The 21,893-nt window shown below is 36.8% G+C and overlaps 1 protein-coding gene across 3 annotated transcripts in view; it reads right to left on the reverse strand.

The window, feature by feature from the left end:
• The window catches only part of ajap1 (adherens junctions associated protein 1), a 439,427-nt gene extending 418,976 nt beyond the window's left edge, over nt 1-20,451 (reverse strand). For 2 of the 3 annotated variants that reach the window (XM_039755995.1, XM_039755996.1), the window contains exon 1: nt 19,451-20,450. In XM_039755995.1, coding sequence (XP_039611929.1) covers nt 19,451-19,479 — 29 coding nt within the window. In that variant the 5' untranslated portion in view covers nt 19,480-20,450. Of the gene's footprint in view, nt 1-19,450 lie in introns of all 3 variants that reach the window. The other variant, XM_039755994.1, reaches the window with a different exon arrangement.
• Between the last annotated feature and the right edge of the window lie 1,442 nt (nt 20,452-21,893).

Raw genomic sequence — 21,893 nt, forward strand, 5'->3', positions numbered from 1 at the left:
GTTTGCCTAAATGATACGGGCGCTCCTCTAAAAAATGCAGAAAGAATACCTTCACATTGCTGCCTTCCTTGTAGCTGCTTTGTCCAGCGGTGCCTCGTATACTTAAAAGCCCTATTGATTTTTGATTTTTTGCTTTTCTCGTTCTCTCTCTCTCTGACATTCTCTGCTCCTGACGCACACTTTGAAAAGGAAGATATGTTTGCATTCTTTTAATTGTGAGACGGAACTGTCATCTCTGTCTTGTAATGGAGCACAGTTTAAGGATTGATTTATTGTATTTGTAATTGTGATTGTTTTATGAGTATTGTGGAGGAGAGGGTGCTTTGTGCACTGTGTCCATTTAATAAAGTCAACAATTGGACTTTTATCTGGTGTCTGGAGTTGTGGACAGGGGTTCAAGGGAACGATAGCGCCCCCTATCTGTCACAACACACACATATATACAGTATATATATATATATATATATATATATATATACATATACACATATATATATATACACATACAGTACATCCACATATACAGTGGTGTGAAAAACTATTTGCCCCCTTCCTGATTTCTTATTCTTTTGCATGTTTGTCACACAAAATGTTTCTGATCATCAAACACATTTAACCATTAGTCAAATATAACACAAGTACACACAAAAAGCAGTTTTAAATGATGGTTTTATTATTTAGGGAGAAAAAATCCAAACCTACATGGCCCTGTGTGAAAAAGTAATTGCCCCCTTGTTAAAAAATAACCCAACTGTGGTGTATCACACCTGAGTTCAATTTCCGTAGCCAACCCCGGGCCTGATTACTGCCACACCTGTTTCAATCAAGAAATCACTTAAATAGGAGCTGCCTGACACAGAGAAGTAGACCAAAAGCACCTCAAAAGCTAGACATCATGCCAAGATCCAAAGAAATTCAGGAACAAATGAGAACAGAAGTAATTGAGATCTATCAGTCTGGTAAAGGTTATAAAGCCATTTCTAAAGCTTTGGGACTCCAGCGAACCACAGTGAGAGCCATTATCCACAAATGGCAAAAACATGAAACAGTGGTGAACCTTCCCAGGAGTGGCTGGCCGACCAAAATTACCCCAAGAGCGCAGAGACGACTCATCCGAGAAAACAAAAGACCCCAGGACAACGTCTAAAGAACTGCAGGCCTCACTTGCCTCAATTAAGGTCAGTGTTCACGACTCCACCATAAAAAAGAGACTGGGCAAAACGGCCTGCATGGCAGATTTCCAAGACGCAAACCACTGTTAAGCAAAAGAACATTAGGGCTCGTCTCAATTTTGCTAAGAAACATCTCAATGATTGCCAAGACTTTGGGGAAAATACCTTGTGGACTGATGAGACAAAAGTTGAACTTTTTGGAAGGCAAATGTCCCGTTACATCTGGCGTAAAAGGAACACAGCATTTCAGAAAAAGAACATCATACCAACAGTAAAATATGGTGGTGGTAGTGTGATGGTCTGGGATTGTTTTGCTGCTTCAGGACCTGGAAGACTTGCTGTGATAGATGGAACCATGAATTCTACTGTCTACCAAAAATTCGTGAAGGAGATTGTCCGGCCATCTATTCGTCAACTCAAGCTGAAGCGATCTTGGGTGCTGCAACAGGACAATGACCCAAAACACACCAGCAAATCCACCTCTGAATGGCTGAAGAAAAACAAAATGAAGACTTTGGAGTGGCGTAGTCAAAGTCCTGACCTGAATCCAATTTAGATGCTATGGCATGACCTTAAAAAGGCGGTTCATGCTAGAAAACCCTCAAATAAAGCTGAATTACAACAATTCTGCAAAGATGAGTGGGCCAAAATTCCTCCAGAGCGCTGTAAAAGACTCATTGCAAGTTATCGCAAACGCTTGATTGCAGTTATTGCTGCTAAGGGTGGCCCAACCAGTTATTAGGTTCAGGGGGCAACTACTTTTTCACACAGGGCCATGTAGGTTTGGATTTTTTTTTCTCCCTAAATAATAAAAACCATCATTTAAAAACTGCATTTTGTGTTTACTTGTGTTATATTTGACTAATGGTTAAATGTGTTGGATGATCAGAAACATTTTGTGTGTCAAAAACATGCAAAAGAATAAGAAATCAGGAAGGGGGCAAATAGTTTTTCACACCACTGTATATACATACTAGCAAAATACCCACGCTTCGCAGCGGCAAAGTACTGCCTTAAAATTTTTATTAAGAAGAAAATTAAACCTTTTTAAACTGAGGGAAAATATACCAATAATTATTTGTTAAGGATCTCTTTGTATACCACATTGTCATTTCGGTCCTCCGGTTGTAATATGACCAAGCTGTGCGCTGAGCTTACTCTTGAGCATGCAACGTACAGTTGGGCATGTGAAAAGTAACCTTGTTTCAAATCTCACAGCTTGGATTGCTGCTGTCATAATCGGTTTGAGTTTCATGGCTTGTTTCAATTACAACAGTATTTGCAGGACTTGTGTTGAAGTGACATTCGGCATCTGTCAAGCGTTGTAAGCATACAACCAGTTTCATCGATAACTTCACATCCAGCTTTTGAGAGTTTAAACATTCATAAACATCAAAGTGTCCACTACTGAAATCGTCACCTGTGAATCTAAGATGTTTAAGAGGCATTGGTGGTTGTCCTAAGGTGTAAAATATTTGGCTATTTCGGTACACTTGAAAGCGACAAACGAACAAGGTGAAGGGCTTAAGCATTTCACTCTTATAGAGCTCCTGTGTAGTATAATTATCTCCTGTACCGTCATCAGTCCACACCTTGAACCTGTCCAGTCATTCAATATATAAGACACAATGCTCCTCCAGATATCAAGAGTGAGCCTGATATGACCGTGCAATATGTAACAAAGAGAATGGAAAAGGTAGGTGCCATCTCCGGGCATGGAAACCACTCGGTAAGTGACAGTTCTTTGATCGATGGTGATCACCTTAATAGACATGTTAATGGGGGTACGGTTGGAATGATAAAGGAATGGGTACCTGAACAATGTAAAGTAAGTCTAAAATACCTACACAACTATAATTGTAATAAATGAACAATAAAATAGCGGAGAAGCCGTGGATTAAATAAAAAGGCTGTAGTTTTCAGCAGGGAGACGTGAATCCTGTGGCGAAGCAAGGAAGGGAATGTAGAGACTGGATCGACGGACAGCCTTATATAGGCAGGCAGCCAACAACGTGGAAGGCGTTGCGGTGACCGAGCTGCAGGCTATGGACATATATATGTACGTAAGTAGGATTCAGTTAGCGTTGGGAACCCGCGTACCAAATTTCTTGAAGATGGGTCCATAAGTAACAAAGACCATTGAAAAGTTCAATATGGCGGCCGACAGTGGCATCATACCACCGAAATAAGTAACAAATTTCAGCCTTCTACCTACACGGGAAGTTGGAGAATTAGTGATGTTGGAAAGTTCAATATGGCGGCTGACAGTGGCGTCATACCACCGAAATAAGTACGTACATCGGTTTTGGTTAGCGCAGGGAAGCCGCCTACCAAATTTCGTGAAGATGGGGCCATGAATAAGAAAGTTCAACATGGTGAACATTGTCAGCCGTTATGACCGTTACGTGTAGAATTTCGAAATGAAACCTGCTCATCTTTTGTAAGTAAGCTGTAAGGAATGAGCCTGCCAAATTTAAGCCTTCTACCTAAACGGGAATTTGGAGAATTAGTGACATTGGAAACTTCAATATGGCGGCCGACAGTGGCATCATACCACTGAAATAATTGTGTACATCGGTTTTGGTTAGTGCAGGGAAGCCACCTACCAAATATCGTGAAGATGGGGCCATAAATAAGAAAGTTCAACATGGCGAACGTTGTCAACCGTTATGACCGTTACACGTAGAATTTTGAAATGAAACCTGCTTAACTTTTGAGTATGAGTATGGCTTTACCAAAACAATCATTGATGGTGAATAAAGTATCTATTATTCATAAAGCTTCAATTGGTGATCTGTCTTTCTGCGTTAACCGCATATTTTTTCATACGTCTCAAACCAAGGGGATGAGAGGGTAAAATGAATCGGGAAGCGCACATACATACTCAGTGCACCCCCTCTCGGGAATCGAACCTCTGAGCTAGAGGCGAAGCCTCTACCATTGAGCCACAGCGTGTGGTTTGTTTATTTGAGAGTATGTAGATCGGGGTATATATACATATATATACCTGTATATATACCCGCGTGTCGCAGCGGAGAAGTAGTGTGTTAAAGAAGTTATGAAAAAGAAAAGGGAACATTTTAAAAATAACGTAAGATGATTGTCAATATACAGTAATTGTTTTGTGAGTGTTATGAGTGTTGCTGTCATCAAGGATTTGATTATCATTATTTCTTTCAATCAGGTTCGTATTTGTAGGATGTGTTGTGTTCAAGTTGCATTCCGTGTTTGTCAATTGTTATAAAGATAACAGGTTTCATTCATCGATTCGTTTCTTACTGCATCAATAAACAGCTCGTCTTCCTCTTTATCTGAGACGTGACACACTGCATGCACGGGTTTTTTTTTACACTGTCTTCCTTTAGCGGGACATTGACTTTTTCCACCGTGTGCTTTGTTTCCGCAGTAGCTGCACTTATGAATATGCTTGTATGTATCACACGCTTCATATTTTTTGCTGCCTTCTCAATTGTGTAATTCGGTTTTTGTTCAGCACTCTTTGGAACTGTTGCTTTTTGTCTGTGCACTTCGTCAGTTCACGTGAGCCGCTCGGTGTACATGCTTTGAAGGTTCGCAGCTGTGCTAGTGCCATCTCGTGCTATGTCCACGGCTGTATTTAATGTTAGCTAAGACCCGGCACTTAAAAGTTTCTCTCGCAGTTTTGCTGAGTTTGTGCCAAACACCACCCTGACCATCTCATCTTCCTCTGCATAAGCACAGTCCTTCACCCGTGAATATTTAGCGGCAGTGTTTCTATTGGATTGCCGCTGACGGACAGCCTTATATGGGCAGGCACTAAATTACGTGGGAGGCGTAACTCCGTCTCCCACGGGCATCGAGCAGAAGTCTATTATAGTATATGGATGAAAAAATAGGTTCCAGTTATGACCATTACGCGTAGAATTTCAAAATGAAACCTGCCCAACTTTTGTAAGTAAGCTGTAAGGAATGAGCCTGCCAAATTTCAGCCTTCTACCTACACGGGAAGTTGGAGAAATAGTGATGAGTCAGTGAATCAGTGAGTGAGTGAGTGAGTGAGTCAGTGAGGGCTTTGCCTTTTATTAGTATAGATTAAATGCATAGTACCTGTTGCTGCGATTAGGAAAAAATAGTGCAGCAGATGGTGAAGAGGCCTATGCTGTACGAGATGAGTGTATGCCAACAACTTGGGTGGGGCAAGATGTCAGACTGGTAGCAAACTTTTAAATCAGGAGGGTTTGAAAAGGATAGAGGAAAATGGATAGCCAGGCAAGTGTTAGTGCTTGCTTTTATGGTTTAATCATTGCAGTGATAATGAAAAGTGTAATGGTGATTGCTAATGCCATGATACTGATAGTGACTCAATTCAGATTTTTGATGTAAAATCCTTTTTTTTAGTGTTCACATTAATTTTGCAAATGATTCAAATACAATATCACAGTGCAGTGAAAACTATTTGGAATGAGCAAAATTAATACAGATTAATTCCTCAGACATAAAACCTAATAGACTACCGTGAGGCCAAGGGTCAGGTGCTAGAAGTTTCTTGTGTAGAGTTACATTCCAAATACATGCAGGTTAGTAAGACTGGAGATCCTAGTTTGGCTCTGATGGATGTGTGTGTGTGTGCTTGTGCAGATGTGTGTGTGGGGGTGTGATGGGCTGGCTCCCTGTCTAAAGATTGTTCTGCCCTTGTGCCTGATGCCAGATTGCCCCATTACTGTGCTTAGGGTAAGCAAGTTTTAAAGAAGGATGGATGGATGGATAACAAGCTACATGCTAACTTCAAATTGTGTACAGTGGAGGATGTCTACAAATTCATCAGCTCACAGTGGTATCAGTGTAAGTATTGGTACAGAAGAGAGACTTTATGGGCATACCATTTCGTAAAAACACGTGGATGCTACAGAGGAATCACTCTGCAAGACTCTCTCAGAAAATCCCTGCACAAGGCACAACATTTCTGAAAACACTTAGCAACTGGGCTATAACAGCAGGCCTTTTCCCTTTCACAGTTCACTAAAATGATCTCATGACTGAAATGAAAAAAATTCCCTCATATAACAATAGTTATAACAATAGTAAATGGTAAGCAAATTTTTAACATGCCCACTTAACAGATAACTAAAGACGCCTTTATAGTGTAGTGTTGGCACCGAGTGCCACAACAGATAGATCTCTGCTCTTTACACGGCTCTTTGAAGTGAGTTGCTATCTTTAAAAGAACTACTTGCCTTTTGCTGAAATAGTTGGAAAAAAGCATGTGAGACAGTGCACAGTTGCTGTTTTTATAGCCTCTCCTGTTACAGATGATGTAATGCCAGCTCATTCCTTTGTTGATTCATCCCTGGCTGATACAACTTGTCCAGTGCCATTGTACTTGCAATGTGTGTGCAGTTGACCGCTCTGATTACATTTGGAAAACCGGATGTTGCTGCGAATTGCGCACAGTTCAACTACAGTGTAAGGAAGTCTTACATATGTGGATGTTGCTGGTACTAAAGTGTACTTCACCTTGCCACTTTAGAGGATGTGACTGATTACATATTGAGTTTTGATTAGTTAAAATATCAAAGCTACAAAGAACCCCTTTTGTGTTAATTTATAACTCGTGTCATGATTTTATACTTATATTGCAACACTGATCTATTATTATTATTATTAGTAGCAGTAGTAGTAGTATTATATTGTCCATATAAGAGAGTCAGTGTGTGTATTATGATCTACAAGCAAAAATCCAAATAAAGAACAAAATTAAAAATAATGTGTTCACTCCTTAACTTATAAACAAGATTAAGTAATACTTAAGTTACAAAGGATTTTTAGAAACACCTGCCAATTAACTAACGCTCTTAAAAAACAATGCCTGTGCTTATCTGAGCTGTATCGCTGGCATATGAGTCCTACTAATCTTTGTCTCGAGAAAATACCTTCAGACAGATAGTGTTTTTAGTGAGATCTTCAAGCCTCAACCTCCATTGTTAATGTGTTTTACTTAAATGTTGTTGAGCATTTGCTTCACTTTGATGTTGTGTCTTTTTATCTGTGTCATTAGCACAACATCATTGTTATGCAGCAGTGTTTGTTGCACATCTGTCTTTTGCAGTGAGAAGTGAGGTGCACGCAAACACTGAAATAAATATAAAAGTGCATCCATGCGGAATCTAGTGACTGTGGTTGAGTGTGAATAGAGCAGACTGCTCCATATACACACAAGTCTTTTGTTTATATATGTCTGATTCCACATTCTAATACAATGCAATACAAAATCACAATGGAGGTACAAATAATTACTAATTAATAATGACAACAATGAAATAAATTTTACTTTACATAAGCCTTCCTTAAATGTTTGGAAATAAGGCTAACAGAAACTTTTCATCGCATCATAAATTGTATAATAAACTGCAAACACTTTCTACTGAAAGTGTTGTGTGTTCAGTTAATTTAACAAACATTTTTTCTGATGGATATCTCATTTTAAAAAGTTAAAATCAATATTTTTCATATGATAGTGTATTTTTGTACATCTTATGAAGCTGAGATTTGTTTTCCATGAGCACACATGAGTTAAACATTTGGAAAAACATTTGCCGCGTTTATTCTTTTCATTGCCATGACATAACAAAAAAAATGTGCATCACCACTTACAAAATTTGGGGACAAAGGGCTCATAGCAGACATTTATATATGCTGAGGTTTGCTTGTTTTAAGTGAACATCTAATAAACAAGTTTGGAAACTTGATGGCATAATTTATTTATATTAATCAGTCATCAGTCATTCTCCAACCCACTATAACCTAACACAGGGTCACGGGGGTCTGCTGGAGCCAATCCCAGCCAACACAGGGCACAAGGCAGGAACAAATCCTTGGCAGGGCACCATCCCACCGCAGGACACACACACACACACACGACAGGGACAATTTAGGATCGCTAACACTGGACTGTGGGAGGAAACTCATGCAGAAACGGGGAGTGCATGCAAACTCCACACAGGGAGGACCCGGGAAGCAAACTAATATGTATAAGTATGTACTGTATTACTATATTAATATGCAGTATAAAGTGTATACTCAAAAATCACTTTTTAATTTCACTTTCATAATTGCATATTGTGATGGACAGCAAGGTCCCATGCCCGGCCGGGATGCCCCTACTGCATCTGTTCCAGGGGAGCAACCATGGGCAGCTCGATACCTCCCCCGGGACGCTTGGAGACAGCCTCCCTGGCTGATGGTAATTCCCCAACCGGTCACATGGCTCCATGGTTGGGAGCTTGGATGACCGCCACAGGGAGCTCCATGGAGTCAACAGCCTGGCTGGACGAGTCTTCAGCCCCACCCGGAAGTGCAATTAGGACCAGGTGGTCAAGCACCTGGAATGCTTCTGGGTGGGCTATAAAAAGGGCCAACCACCACTCGATGGCCAGAGTCGGGAGGAGGAGGACTAAGCTTGAGGAGGAGGAGTGGTGGTAAAAGAGAACAGAGTGTTTTGGTGCTACTTGTCCTTTGTGTTTGGACTGTGTATTACCTGTGGGTCACGGGGAAGATGTGTGTCCATGGGGGAAGAAAAATAAAAAACTGGTTATTTTACACATGCTCCAGTGTCCAATCTGTGTCAGGTCAGGCTCTATATAGCGTCCATATTAGAATATACAGTATATTCATCAATTCAGGTGCATTCTAATAGGATGTTTTAGAGAAACTAGGTGGGTTTGTTTAATGCATTCATAATGGTTAGCTGACATGAATCAATCACAGTAGCATCTTGCTACTATCTATCTATCTACCACTCTGACCTGGTTGCCTTTTTCTATTCTTCAAATAAATGAGTAAGAGCTGATATAAACCAGACGATGGAGTTAAATGACCTCTTTATGATTCTGAGTAGACAGTATATCTGTTTCTGTATATATTATATGGATTTTCTGCAGAATGTAAGAGGAATTCAAGAGTAAATTATAACCAAATAAAACCTTAGTTAAAATATATAACTGTTTTTCTGTTCCAATTGATTTTTTTCTCCTAAGCAGTATTTTAAAGTGGACAGTAAATATGGATCATTAAACACAGCTGCAGCCTGACAAATAGCCCATTTGCGTAACAGAGATTAAGCAATGATAAATCTAATTTACTAATCTGTATTACTGTACCACTACATTTAGACATGGCAGACAGTCCTACCATCATGTAGTGAATTGTTGATCGTTTTTCTGGCTATGTATCAAGAGTAGAGATAAGTGTTCAACAGATGAACAATCCCTATGTTCCAAAGGTATTTTAACTACTATGTGTCTAATGAAATTTCAATATATTTATACTGTTTAGGAAACCATGGAATTCTAAAGTGACTCTATGCTCAAGTATGGTTTGCAATATATATAAAGTAGTATATTTTTGAAAGACTAACTGATATACACTAATGACAAAAAACATCACCGCCTGTCTAATTTGCTGTTGCTCTTCTATGTGCCATGAAACACCTCTAACCCACCAAGGCAAGATCTCTGAAGGCATCTTGTGGCAGCCAGTACCAGAACGGTTAGCAGCAGATCCTCTAACTCTTGTAAGTTGTGAGATGAAGCCACCATGGATTGGACTTCTTCTTGCAACACATCCCATGGATCATTCATTGGACTAAGATCTGGGGAAACTGGAGGCCAGAGCAAAACCTTGAACTCTTCTTAATTTTTGACAAACCAATCCAAAACAATTGGTGCAATATGGCAGTGCACATCTTCCTACTGAAAGATGCCACTTTTCATCATTGACAACCATTGCCATGAAGCAATGAAGTATATGGTCTGCAACAGTGTTGAGGTGGGTAGTACATGACCAGTTAATTTCCATATGACTGCCCAGACATAGGGTTTCCCAGCAGCACATTAACTAAAGCACAACACTCCCTCAAACAGCTTGTCTTCTTTCCAAAGTACATACTGGTGTCATCCCTTTTCCTCAGGTAAATGCCATACACGTAAGCAGATTTCCACATAATGGAACAGAAAATGGGACCAAATGACCTCCTTCCATTGATCCAATGTCCAAGTCTGACACTTCTGTTTTGGGTGGTGGACGAGGTTAGCATGTGCACTTTGACTGACCTGCAGCTGCACAGTCTCAAATCCAACATGATTCAATTAATTGTGTGTCATGACACAATAATCCCATAACCATTATTAAAATTATCTGCAATTTGTGCCATTTGTTCTTTCACGGCCAGATGAGATAGGCTTTGTTGAACTATCACATCAATGAGTCTTGGCTTCCCAATACCCTATGGGCCGTTTGTAGTTTTTCTCTCTTTGAACCACTGTCAGTAGGTACTCACCAAGGCTGACAGTGAGCACCCCAAAAGCCTTGCCATTTCGGAAATACACTGACCCAGTCATATGGCCATAATAATTAGGCCCTTATCAAAGTTTTGAATGCAAAACTTTGACTACAAGTACCTGATGTCACCTTACTGTCTAATATATCCCTGATCTTGACATACACCATTTTTATGAGTAGACAGCTTCATTTGGCCCATCACTGTATTGTAACACAATACAAAGTACAAATAAATAACCTAAAACTTGAAGATATAAAAACTTCTGGAGTTCTCTTTCTGCTTAATCATTACTTTTTTAGAAGTCTTCTTCATTTTTTGGAATTAATACTGTCATAATTATTAAATACTGACATTTGGAAGGGAAACATTCCCCTGATAACATTTTATCACTATCACCTAAAGCTGTAATAAAATTAACCATTAACCAAAATAATAAAATTATGTTCTAGTTTATCTCACCATTTATTCATTAATAGTCATTCACAAATTCAGTTTATGGGAATAACAGTGACTGGAGATTTTTGCTGCAGCTAAGTTCACGGGCAACAAGTCAGTCTTAATTTATTTGAGCTCATTGTTTACCGAGGTTGCCTTTTCATTCTGTTTTTCTAAGAGATTCTTATATATTTGTATTTTAACTAAAACTTGAAATGCTTAATTCTTTTCTAGAGTGTTTTCTTCTTTAATTGAATCCAGATACTGACAACACTGAACACTGAACAGGAGCAGTTACAGCGTCACATTCATTTGCCTGCTCTTTTGCTGCAAAACATTTATTCATGAGCAGAAAAGTGAAAACAGCAATGAAGTAATTGTGCCTCTTAATAACCTAATGTTTGTATATGTGTCTGTATTGCTCATCATAAGCATTTGTATACAATTTCAGAAACCAACCTCAGAAAGGGGGTTAATTAAAAAGAAAATAAATAGATATGTAAGCATTTTAGGCTATGGCCAAATGAATATTTGTTATAAATACTTGTAGGCCAGATACGTTAACAATAAAATCACTTAAATGTGAAAATAATGCACTGATTGTTAAATTGGTTTGAGTAAATACCTGTTTCTATGGGTGTCCCCAAAGACTGACTTTGAAAACTACTGCTAGTGAATTACTGTTTTTTCCTACTTTAATTCAGCATTTAATGCATTGCCTTGCATGGCTGAAAACCAAGTAAAGAAATGTGTTGTGCAAAATGCTGATGTAAAAAAAAAATTAATTAATAAATTCTGTAATCTTTAACTATTAGCAAAATCTTATTTCATTTATGTGTACATTCAGTCTTCAGAAAGGGATAAAAGTTGTTAAATTTGGCTATTCACCAACTGCTCACACAACTATCACAGTTTCTGAAATAAATGGTAAGAACAAAAACTTTTCTAAAAGATAAAAATATAGCGAAATGTACATGATATGTGCCTGAGCTGGTTTGGGGTTTCTTTGGGTCAGACGGATGTTTCCGTTGCTCATTAAACAGGCATCAGTTTCCACGTCATTAGTGCCTTACCTTTCTGTGCTACACTGTATGAACCTTTGGCTAGTTTCTCAGTCAAAATCAGGATTTAAACAACCCCTGCCTTTCCCTCTGCCACCTTCTCCACACTGCTGGCAAGGTAAAATGATGGTGTTCATTACACTGGTTCAATGATCATCTGTAAATTTATGTTTATTGTTTCTTGTTACAACCAGTAGGAATTTATGAAAAAGAATAACTATAAATCAAAGACTGGTTATCATAACTTTTATTTGATTATTTAAACATTAAATCACTTCCCTGAGTAGCATGATGATGCACTGGGTAAGATGCCTGCATTTCCTATGGACTTCACACATAATTACATACAGTAGATTTCCTCTATGTACATTAATTGGTCCAAACACATGTTGGTAATTTGACTGGTCACTGCAAATTAGGCTGAAGTGTCTCATTTTGTCTCGTGACAAGTCTGGACCAATTCCTGCGTTGTAGCACTTTAATCTTATACAAGTTCTGGCTCTGCAGAAACCCAGCAAAGAAAAAAATGAAATACAAGAAATGTATGGTTTAAGCATGTTCTCATACATAAAGAATCCAGTTAAAGGAGAATTAGAATTACAAAAAGCATTAAGGATGCAGCATCTCTGTTAAATTGGCCATTATGGCGAGGGTACAAAAATGATGATTTCTCTTTTGCACTCTATCATAATGAAAGATAGAAATGTGTTAATGCCAAGGTTTTGCTAAAGACTAAAAACATTTGAAGAATGTATATATATATATATATTTTTATTCCTCTCGTAGTTCTGCTACTTTAGGATTTTTGTGAAATAAAATATAGATCACTATCGTATGGGTTCTATATATGCTTTCCTCTGAAGACTTGATTATTCACACTTTAGTGAGCAGCTGTGAATGACAGTGCTGTTTGAATATGCCTTTTACACCTTTTTATATATTTGTGTATAATAAAGGGTTTGAGATTTTCGTTTAGTCATTTATCTGTTATTGATTGCCCGCTTTTTACTAGCAGCACAGCAATAGGGAGACAATGATTTTACTTTCTGAATAGAAGTTAACACCCTCATTATTTTCATTTCTCTTTTATATTTTTTTAATGTGGAACTAAAATGTCTTCAGTGTTTTCAGTAAATATTTAAGGAAGTGTTTTGCTTTTCTTAGATGTAGTTGTGACTCCAATCTAAAAGAACGAGTGCATCTCCATACTCACATTCTTTTCCAAAAAGCTTAATAAAGATTAAACATGCAGCACATACATGTTGCTGATGAGTCACATAACAAAACCAATGGAGTTTAATTTTCTCAGATACTAATATCAGTAGCATATTCTACACAATGGCTAGATCCTACATATATTGCACTATAAAAAAATATTAAGTAGTTAATGAACATTTGTTAAGATGAGAAGATACTGTATCTACTCTATATATATTAAATCCTAAGCCTAAAAGTGCAACAATTTTGTGCAATAATTTTATGTGGCTTTTTATGTCAGTTTTCTGTAAAGCTTTAAATCAGGCTTATTTTAAAACCTACATATATATGTTTGGTATCATTCTTTTCAGAATTTATTGAACTTTAATGTGATGTTGTTAGATTTTCAGATTATTATTCCATTTTTAAATTATAAACTAAAAAATATCAAGAACTCACGTCCTGCAAGACGGACTTTGTGCCAAGAGATTTAACCACACCGGGGACTGGAAATAAAAGACAAAGAGTAGGACAGCTGCTGTACAGGCTTTTAAATGTTCAAAGTGCCATGTGAGATGCAGATCATGCGGCACGGCAGGAGCAGCAAGCCAGCAGCTGATTGAGCAAAGAGGAGATAAAAAGAAAACTGCATTTGTTTCCCATTGTATCACCATTTAAGAGGGGGTTTCAGAGGAGCGACCACATCTCATTGGGGTGCATTCAGCCCCCTCTTCACAACGTGAGGGGCAGAGATGCGAAGTGGCTGGTGCATAGCGCCAGGGGGGTTGGCGAGCGAAGCAAGCAGGGGGCGAACCCCCTAGTTACCATATAAAGATGTAACTGCTGTGATGACCTGTAATCAAAAAGAAACTCAATAAAAAATGATTAGAAGCTGTAAACAGGTATTTCTCCTCAAATACTGTGTAACTTTCCTGATAAGTCTTTAATACCACAATCATGTACACTAGACAAATATATTACGAATTTTGGTTACGAATTGTATCTTCTTTACCTGGGCAAATATAATGGTCCTATACGATTGAAACATAAATTAAAAATATTTTAGTTAGAATTAACTGATGGATTTTAAGCACTCTGGCAAGCCAATAATACAAATTATTATACTGATATTGTAAGTTTCAATGTTAAATCATTGCATTGAGCAATCAATATCAATAAGTACAAAGATCAATGTTTGCATACCTCAACTGCCTAAACAGACACTGAAAAAACATGTCATAACATCATTTCTAATTTCTTAAATGGCACTGAGATATTTTGCAAATAGCAGTAAATGACACAGACCGACACCTTTTACTGGAAAAAAAAATGACAGTAAATTAGAAATAGCATGACGGTGATGTTTGTTCAAGCTACATTAAAATTTTAATAAAGTTAATTAGTTTAATGAGGACTGACTGGAGATTCTGAATTGACCCAATACTACTGGTCATTGCCGTGTGCAAGTGTGTGTTTGGTAATGAGCTCATTCCCCCTCACAAATGTTTCTTGCATTGTGCCCATTTCTATAGAGACGTGCTCCTCAATGAAATAAAAGAATAAGCTTTTGCATATCTATGGGATATGAATCATACTTTTCTCAAATTTTCCTAGAATACTTTAGTAACAGATCTGCTTATATCATGGACATAAATTCTCTAACAATTCCTACATGATTTTTTAAATAAAAATATAGATGTAAATTTTATAAACATATGGCTACTGTTGAAGATTGCCATAAAATGCTATAGTCCATTTGACTTGTTTAATATGCATTATTTCCTGTACATATCTTCATACTTCTACTTTTCATGAATTAGTCACCCATCATATGAAGGTGTAGACACAAATAAGTGAACATACTGTAGGTAATACAGAATTAGTTAAACAGTGCAAAATGTGCTTAAATAATACATAATATTTTAAAATAGCCCTTGGAGGTTAAAAAAGGAGAGTTTTCAAAGACACACCATTCATTCAAGCACTATGTGTAGATTTTGTAAGAACAACCATTCAGCTCATTCTTTTATTCATTTTTTAATTATGCTATTTTAGTTCATATCAAATTTCAAATGTTATATCTGCAAAAAAAAACCCAACTTTTTGTTTTGGAATCCTAATGCTTATATTGGGTATATAACTTTGCAATGCATTCCATACCCAGTTTGAAGGAATAACCATTAATATAATTGTCAAACAGCTTTCTTGAATTTCCTGTATTTTATTAAAAAAATAAAATATAATAGTGTTTGATACAAGTAGAAATGCAGTAAAATTATTAAGAATAAAACAGTGCTTTTTCACTTTACAGCTTACTGACAAGCTTTTTTCCTAACTAAATATCCATCTTTTCTCTACTGTATATTCTAAAATCAACAGCCTTACACTGAATTAATCGTACTGGTTCATTTTTTGCCTTTCCGGTGTTTTGTACTCTACTGTTTTTATGTGTTAGTATGTATATTTAAATTATTGATCTAAGCTTTAATTGAGTGCCAAATTTTGATTTATAAGTTATTCACTTTACGGGGACCAAATACATCATAACTTTTACACCTGTTTATTATCTGCTTAATGTCTTGTCTCACTCTTTGATTAATTTTTTAACCATGCTATTTTAGTTAATAACAGTACCAGGTTTCAAATGTGATATTTTCAAAATAAACATTTGTAATTCATTCTAACACCAATATTGTATTTCATTAAAATAACTCAGCATTCCTTATCAATAGTACATTAAGATTAAGTTGGGTGAGTACATATTGAATCTCCCATTTATACTTTTTGTTTTGCTTGTGGGATCCAATTGCACATACTGCATTCATTACTTTAAAGTATGCAGTGTATTTCATACCCAGTTTGGAAAAATAACCATTAATATAATTATCAAATTGCTTTCTTGAATTTACTTACATTATAGTTTTTCGGTGTAGCATTTAACAGTTTCTGATTCAAATTTTATTATTGCTTTTATTGACTGGTATGAGTGCTATTAATTAGCATGGGTATGTCAATATGACTGTTCCCTGTTTTAGCCTTTTATCGTCTCAAGGGTTTTTTCCCACCTCTCCAGCACTGCTCCTGGAATAGGCCACAGCATGTTGCAATTGTACATTGCAATAAACATGTACAGTAAATGGATGTATGTATGAATGGACAGCTAATTGTACAAAATGTTTATGCTTCTAGAAAAATGTAAACACATTATACAGATATAGTCTGCAAACTAAGGTAAGTTTAAGATAAAAGTTTTACTAAAGATGCACTTTGCAGCATTTTAGACATACTTTAAATATTTAAGGATGTAATGTAAAGTATCACATTTTTAACCCCATGCCAAAAAAAAATCAATACACTATCTGTCAGATACAAGCAACCATGGTGTCAATGATTTATGGTGTTTATTTACTGCACTCATTCTAATGAAACAGAAGGCATATTGCTAGTTGTCTTTTAGTGTACAGGTTATTGATTTCTGTATGCTAGTTTTATTGAAACAAATGTAAATTTTAGAAAGTAAATATATTGGATGTGTATATTTCTGATATTCCAGAATGAGATAGATAGATAGATAGATAGATAGATAGATAGATAGATAGATAGATAGATGTGTGCAGTGATGTATGAAAGCTTGTTTTTGAGCCTAAATTGGTTATTTAGCCATTGTTTTAAAGAAGAGCATTTACTGTCAGGTCTTTATTTCTTCACTAAAATAAATGTTTTATGTTTTCCCCTTTCAAAATGTGGTCATTAAAATGTACTACATATTTAGTCACTTTTTTCTTTGATAAGAATTTTGCATCCAATACATGATTTACGCACATTGGCGTACGTACCTGTATAATACATCCTTTTTAACTTTTGACTAATTACGTCCTACAATATTCTCTTTGATGTTAAGTATATAAAAATGTAAATCAAAGAGTACTCCATATTTGCCCTTTTAAAATCTCCCAAACGAATAATTTTTCATTCTAATTCTGTCTTTGCACATCAAGAAAAATAACGCTGTATTACAGTATTTGAATATAACAGAAACATTGTTTCCAACTTTCTTTTGCCATTTCATTGTTAATTTTATGTACGTTTTATTTCAAAGATCACGACTTCTCGAAACACAACGAGATAAACACAACGTAAACCGCTGTGCTGCACATGAATACATTGAATAGAATGTTATGTCGTGTACTTTTGGCTTTCACAGCTTATAGTTTTAAGTGACTGAGGTACTTGGATTAATTTATAGATTTTAACGTTATCATTTAATAATTTTAAATTATTCAGCTGCAGCAACCGTAAAATGTTTTGAAATTGTTGTTTGCATAAGAACCAAAATGTGCTTTATTGAACGATTAGACTAAACGTCGCTCAGACTAAAACAAGGATTTAAAACGCGCCGCGAAACATCGATGAGACTCGGTGCCACTACTTGAAACAGTGTAAGGTAAAAAAATATTTGGCAGTTTTGTATGAGTCCTCCTTTAAGAATACATACAAGTGAGTGGGAGTGCTATAACACAAACAGTTAAGATAAGCTCGGTTCTAGGCACAAATCGCGCCTCGGTGGTAACTTGGTTGTATCACACGGAAAAAAAAAGATGAAATTAGCCGCTCCGTGAATCCGCAGCGCGCCCCTGCGGTCAACACTCACAACGACAGCTAATCGTCCTTCGTTTACTTGTCCCAGTTTTTTTTTTTTTTCAAGAATACACATATTCAAACGACGTGTTTTTATACTGTATATTGTGTAACGCATTCCGACACATAGGGTGCTTTATTGCATGCAAAAGTAATCCTAACTGGTAGACGTCATTAATGTGTAATCGTACCTGCACATTTTTTATCAAGAAAGGAGTAGACCAGGGAACAGAAAAAAAATGTATCAAGGTGAACTCTGTCAAATGATTAGCACGGCTGTTGAAGTGGTTATCGGTGTAAATTTGGGTCACGGAATTATTGGATCACCTTAAATGTCCACATGTTTGAACACATATTGTTTAAGAAGACTGTTGCCTATAATATATAGATGCTGTCATTATAAGCAAATTGTTTAAAAAATGAAATTATGACTGTTATGCACGCATTAGACAGAGCACTGGGTTCACTCTGAAGTAGTATATTATCCGAAGGATAACTAATCCAAAAGAAGTATATTTCTCCCGACATTTTTAAGCTTTACATTATCTAGAACCTGCTGTTGCAGCCGTCTGTCGATAATACCGATATGTGGCACCTTAATTGTGGCTTAAATAGAAAATGAATGCGAACTCTTGTGTTAATCAATATTACGGAGAAATCCTTAAGAAGTAAAACATCATGTACTCCAAAAATCCAAAATCAAAGTACATGATTGCAAGTGACACGCAAGTATATTTTTTATGTGACATCATACAGACAAATCCTTCAGGTGAAAAAAACATGAACTTCAAGTGGTAGGCAATGAATTGTAATGGCTGTTTTCATGTATTATTGAGTAACGACCAGGTGTAACATTTTCTGAGCATGTTCATTGTCCTTATCGTTTGACTCTTGGCAGCTCATCACTTAGCATAATTATTGACAAATGCATGTTTATACACATAGGAGTTGAAAGCTTAGGAATAAAAAACTATTTTAAGAAACGGGATTTTTTCCCTCTGTGGATTTCCAACTATATATATATATATATATATATATATATATATATATATATATGTTTGTTTTACAGGAGTCTGCCTATAAACACATATGTGCGTCTTCATACTAAGTTCTGGTAAATTGAGTGTTAAAACTACATAGCCTAAACAATTTCTTGCGTTTGTATATCATTAGCTACAAAAAGCGCACTGTGGGTAGTACTGTATATCGGTTTCAACTAACTATTCCTCGTCAAAGAACAATTTTCTATTCATCAAAAGTAAAAATATGTATTATTTACCAGTTTTTAGCAAATACAATTATTGTTGTTGTGAGTACACTAGCCACGGCCATATTAATTCTAGAATGTTAAAAAAACATCTAAAAATCAAGAAAACAAAAAAAAAAATTGTAATTTATCACTAGCATTACGCATCTGTGTGTTCTGGTCAGGTAATAAACAGGGCCAATTACAACCTATTTGGCAAGTGCATTTCTTTGACGTATTAAGAAAATGTGTTTGTTATTCAAGTAACGATTAGTACGTGGAATCTAATAGGGATCACATGAATGTCTTACAAACGCTGTTTTCCGTCAAACTGAGGAATACATACTACATATAAAAATGAAAGAAGTAATCTGATTACTCTTACCTGAGTTGCACCAACTGCTTGATCCACATTTTTCACTGAAATGTCGTGCTCACTTCTTCATGTAGAGAGACATTTATATATTTCCAAGTACTATCGACCCTCAAGCATCATTATATGTAAAAGGCGTCACTCCAGACGTCGTTAACACCATGCTGGCAAAATAGGTTGCACTTTTCAAATGTACAACACAAATATATTTTTATCACAAAAAATCAAAGCAGGGAACTGAACCTCCTGATTACTGTTAAGATTTTCTGAAGAACAAAGAACAATTCTCCTCCCGCTGTTTTTTTTATCACAGATGTATGTACGTGTGCTTAGTGAACAGATGCTGCCATCGCATAAAACTTTGAAATCTAGCACACGTATATGAAAATGGTTGTCACGCTTAATTTTTTAAAACCTGAGCCCAAGCCTGTCGCGTTGTCTAGCTCGCCGAATACTTAAAGAAAGCAGAAAATAATAAAATATCCTCATGCCATAAGCCGCGAAATCCACAAAGCACAGAAGACTGACAGATGCGCATCACACGAGCCGCGGTTGCCTCCTCGGAATCTAGCTGTCAGAGGATCAGTGTCGCTGAATGCGCATCATGGCTTGTGAAAGTGCAATGACGATTACCACGAGTTCTTCCAAAAATACTTCCAAACATACAACAATGTCTAGATCCTCCCTGAAAAAAATTTAGTGCGAATTTTAACACAAGATATACGCAGAGTAATAGCAAATATGATAATCAAGAAGGCTGCATGTTGTTAAGTTTTTGTTGAGACGTGCGCTTTTAGACGGGTTACTGGAATCCCACGCCGAGGGGTCAGTCCTCTTCACAGCAATGGGTTGTGCTAGGCTGCCAAGCAAAGGGATCTTCAGAGACGGCGCTTGTGCCTCACTCGCCAAGTACGCCGATGCTCTTCGCTCTTCTGTGCTCTTCGCTAACAAACCTGGCAGTCCGGCCCAGGCTGACACCCCTGTGACGTCGCTTTAAAGTAAAAAGATGAGAAAAATCAGCGTCTTTTACCCTCCGCCCCAAGGAATGCGCATTTAAAATTAAACCTGCTTCGCTCCTCCTCCAACACAAGAAACGGATCAAGGAATTGCTTAAACTGGATTACCATTAATTATTAATTTAATAAATGAAACGACACGGTCACTCTTAAAGAGTTATCTGCATGGAAAAATGCCTGAAAAATCAATTACTAATCATGGTCGTTCTAAGCTGCTTTGAAAATCAATGCCGTTACTTTAAAAGTAGCTTTGTCAACAATTATAGCTACGACCACACTTATGTCAGGATAGTTAATCTTAACCCTTTCCGTAGGATTAAAACGACATCATGCGAGACGTTAAAACAATGTTGCCTCCCAGTGTTTCATGAAAATGATTATGGGCTTAAGTGAATTACACATACATACATAATGTTGCAAAATAAATGCTTATTATAATAATAAATATAATAAAATAGGTTTGTGTAATTGCACAATCAGGTATGAAAGATTGTTATATAACGATAGATAGAGCTAGTTAATAGTGACCATAATCTTTGCAGCAGGAACATGAATTCTTTTTAAAATAGGAAAGCAGCAATTATCATAGGGGTAAGAAAATTTTGTAACCATTCTAAAAATTATTTAGTTTCAAACTGGCTTCCTCATGTCAAGTGTGCAGTGGAAGCAGGAATGCCCTCAGTGTGTCAACAGTAAGTCAACTGAAATAAGGGTGTTAAGTCCAACAAACAATAACAAATAATAGTCTTAGTTAACATTGTGACTTCCAGGCCACCAATTATGTCAAGCATTTGAAAAATGTGAGAAATTCAGATATTTTAAAATGAATAGTTGCACTGCAGAAGAAGTTGATCCTTGCTGTACAAAGTAATGTTACATTAAGTATGCAATTGCAGAACATACCAGTCATGTACCATAATGTTTCTATATACAGTATCATGTGGGGTAGGATACTCACTTGACTCAGAACCCCCACTTAGGACGCTGAATCAGGCTGCTTTGTTAGCCACAGCTTGTTGATTAAACATACAGATGTATCAGGAAGGCTTGCTTAATGCCGTCAAAATGGGAACAAAGACCTGCAGGCACATAATCTTCAGTATCCTTTATTAAATGACCATGCTGTGTTCATATAACAAGTTCAACAGTATACTAATAGGCGTCTGGCTGTTTTATCCTCTCAGATATACGTATAAACCCTCAACAGCTGTAACTTAGTCACAAACAAACATAACATATATTTTTTTTTTTCTTTAAATATAACATTGAATTGCAAAAACTGAACTTAACTCTGCCATAATGGAATCCCAAGTAACTCCGCTTTAATGTGCTGCACCCCGCCATCTGCTACACACCAGCTATTTATCTAAACACCCATACACCCTCGGGATCCTCTTCTGCTGTATGCAAATTTGAATAGCTCTGCCTTTCTTACAATA

This window comes from Polypterus senegalus, chromosome 6 (assembly GCF_016835505.1).
Source record: "Polypterus senegalus isolate Bchr_013 chromosome 6, ASM1683550v1, whole genome shotgun sequence".
Lineage (NCBI taxonomy): Eukaryota > Metazoa > Chordata > Cladistia > Polypteriformes > Polypteridae > Polypterus > Polypterus senegalus.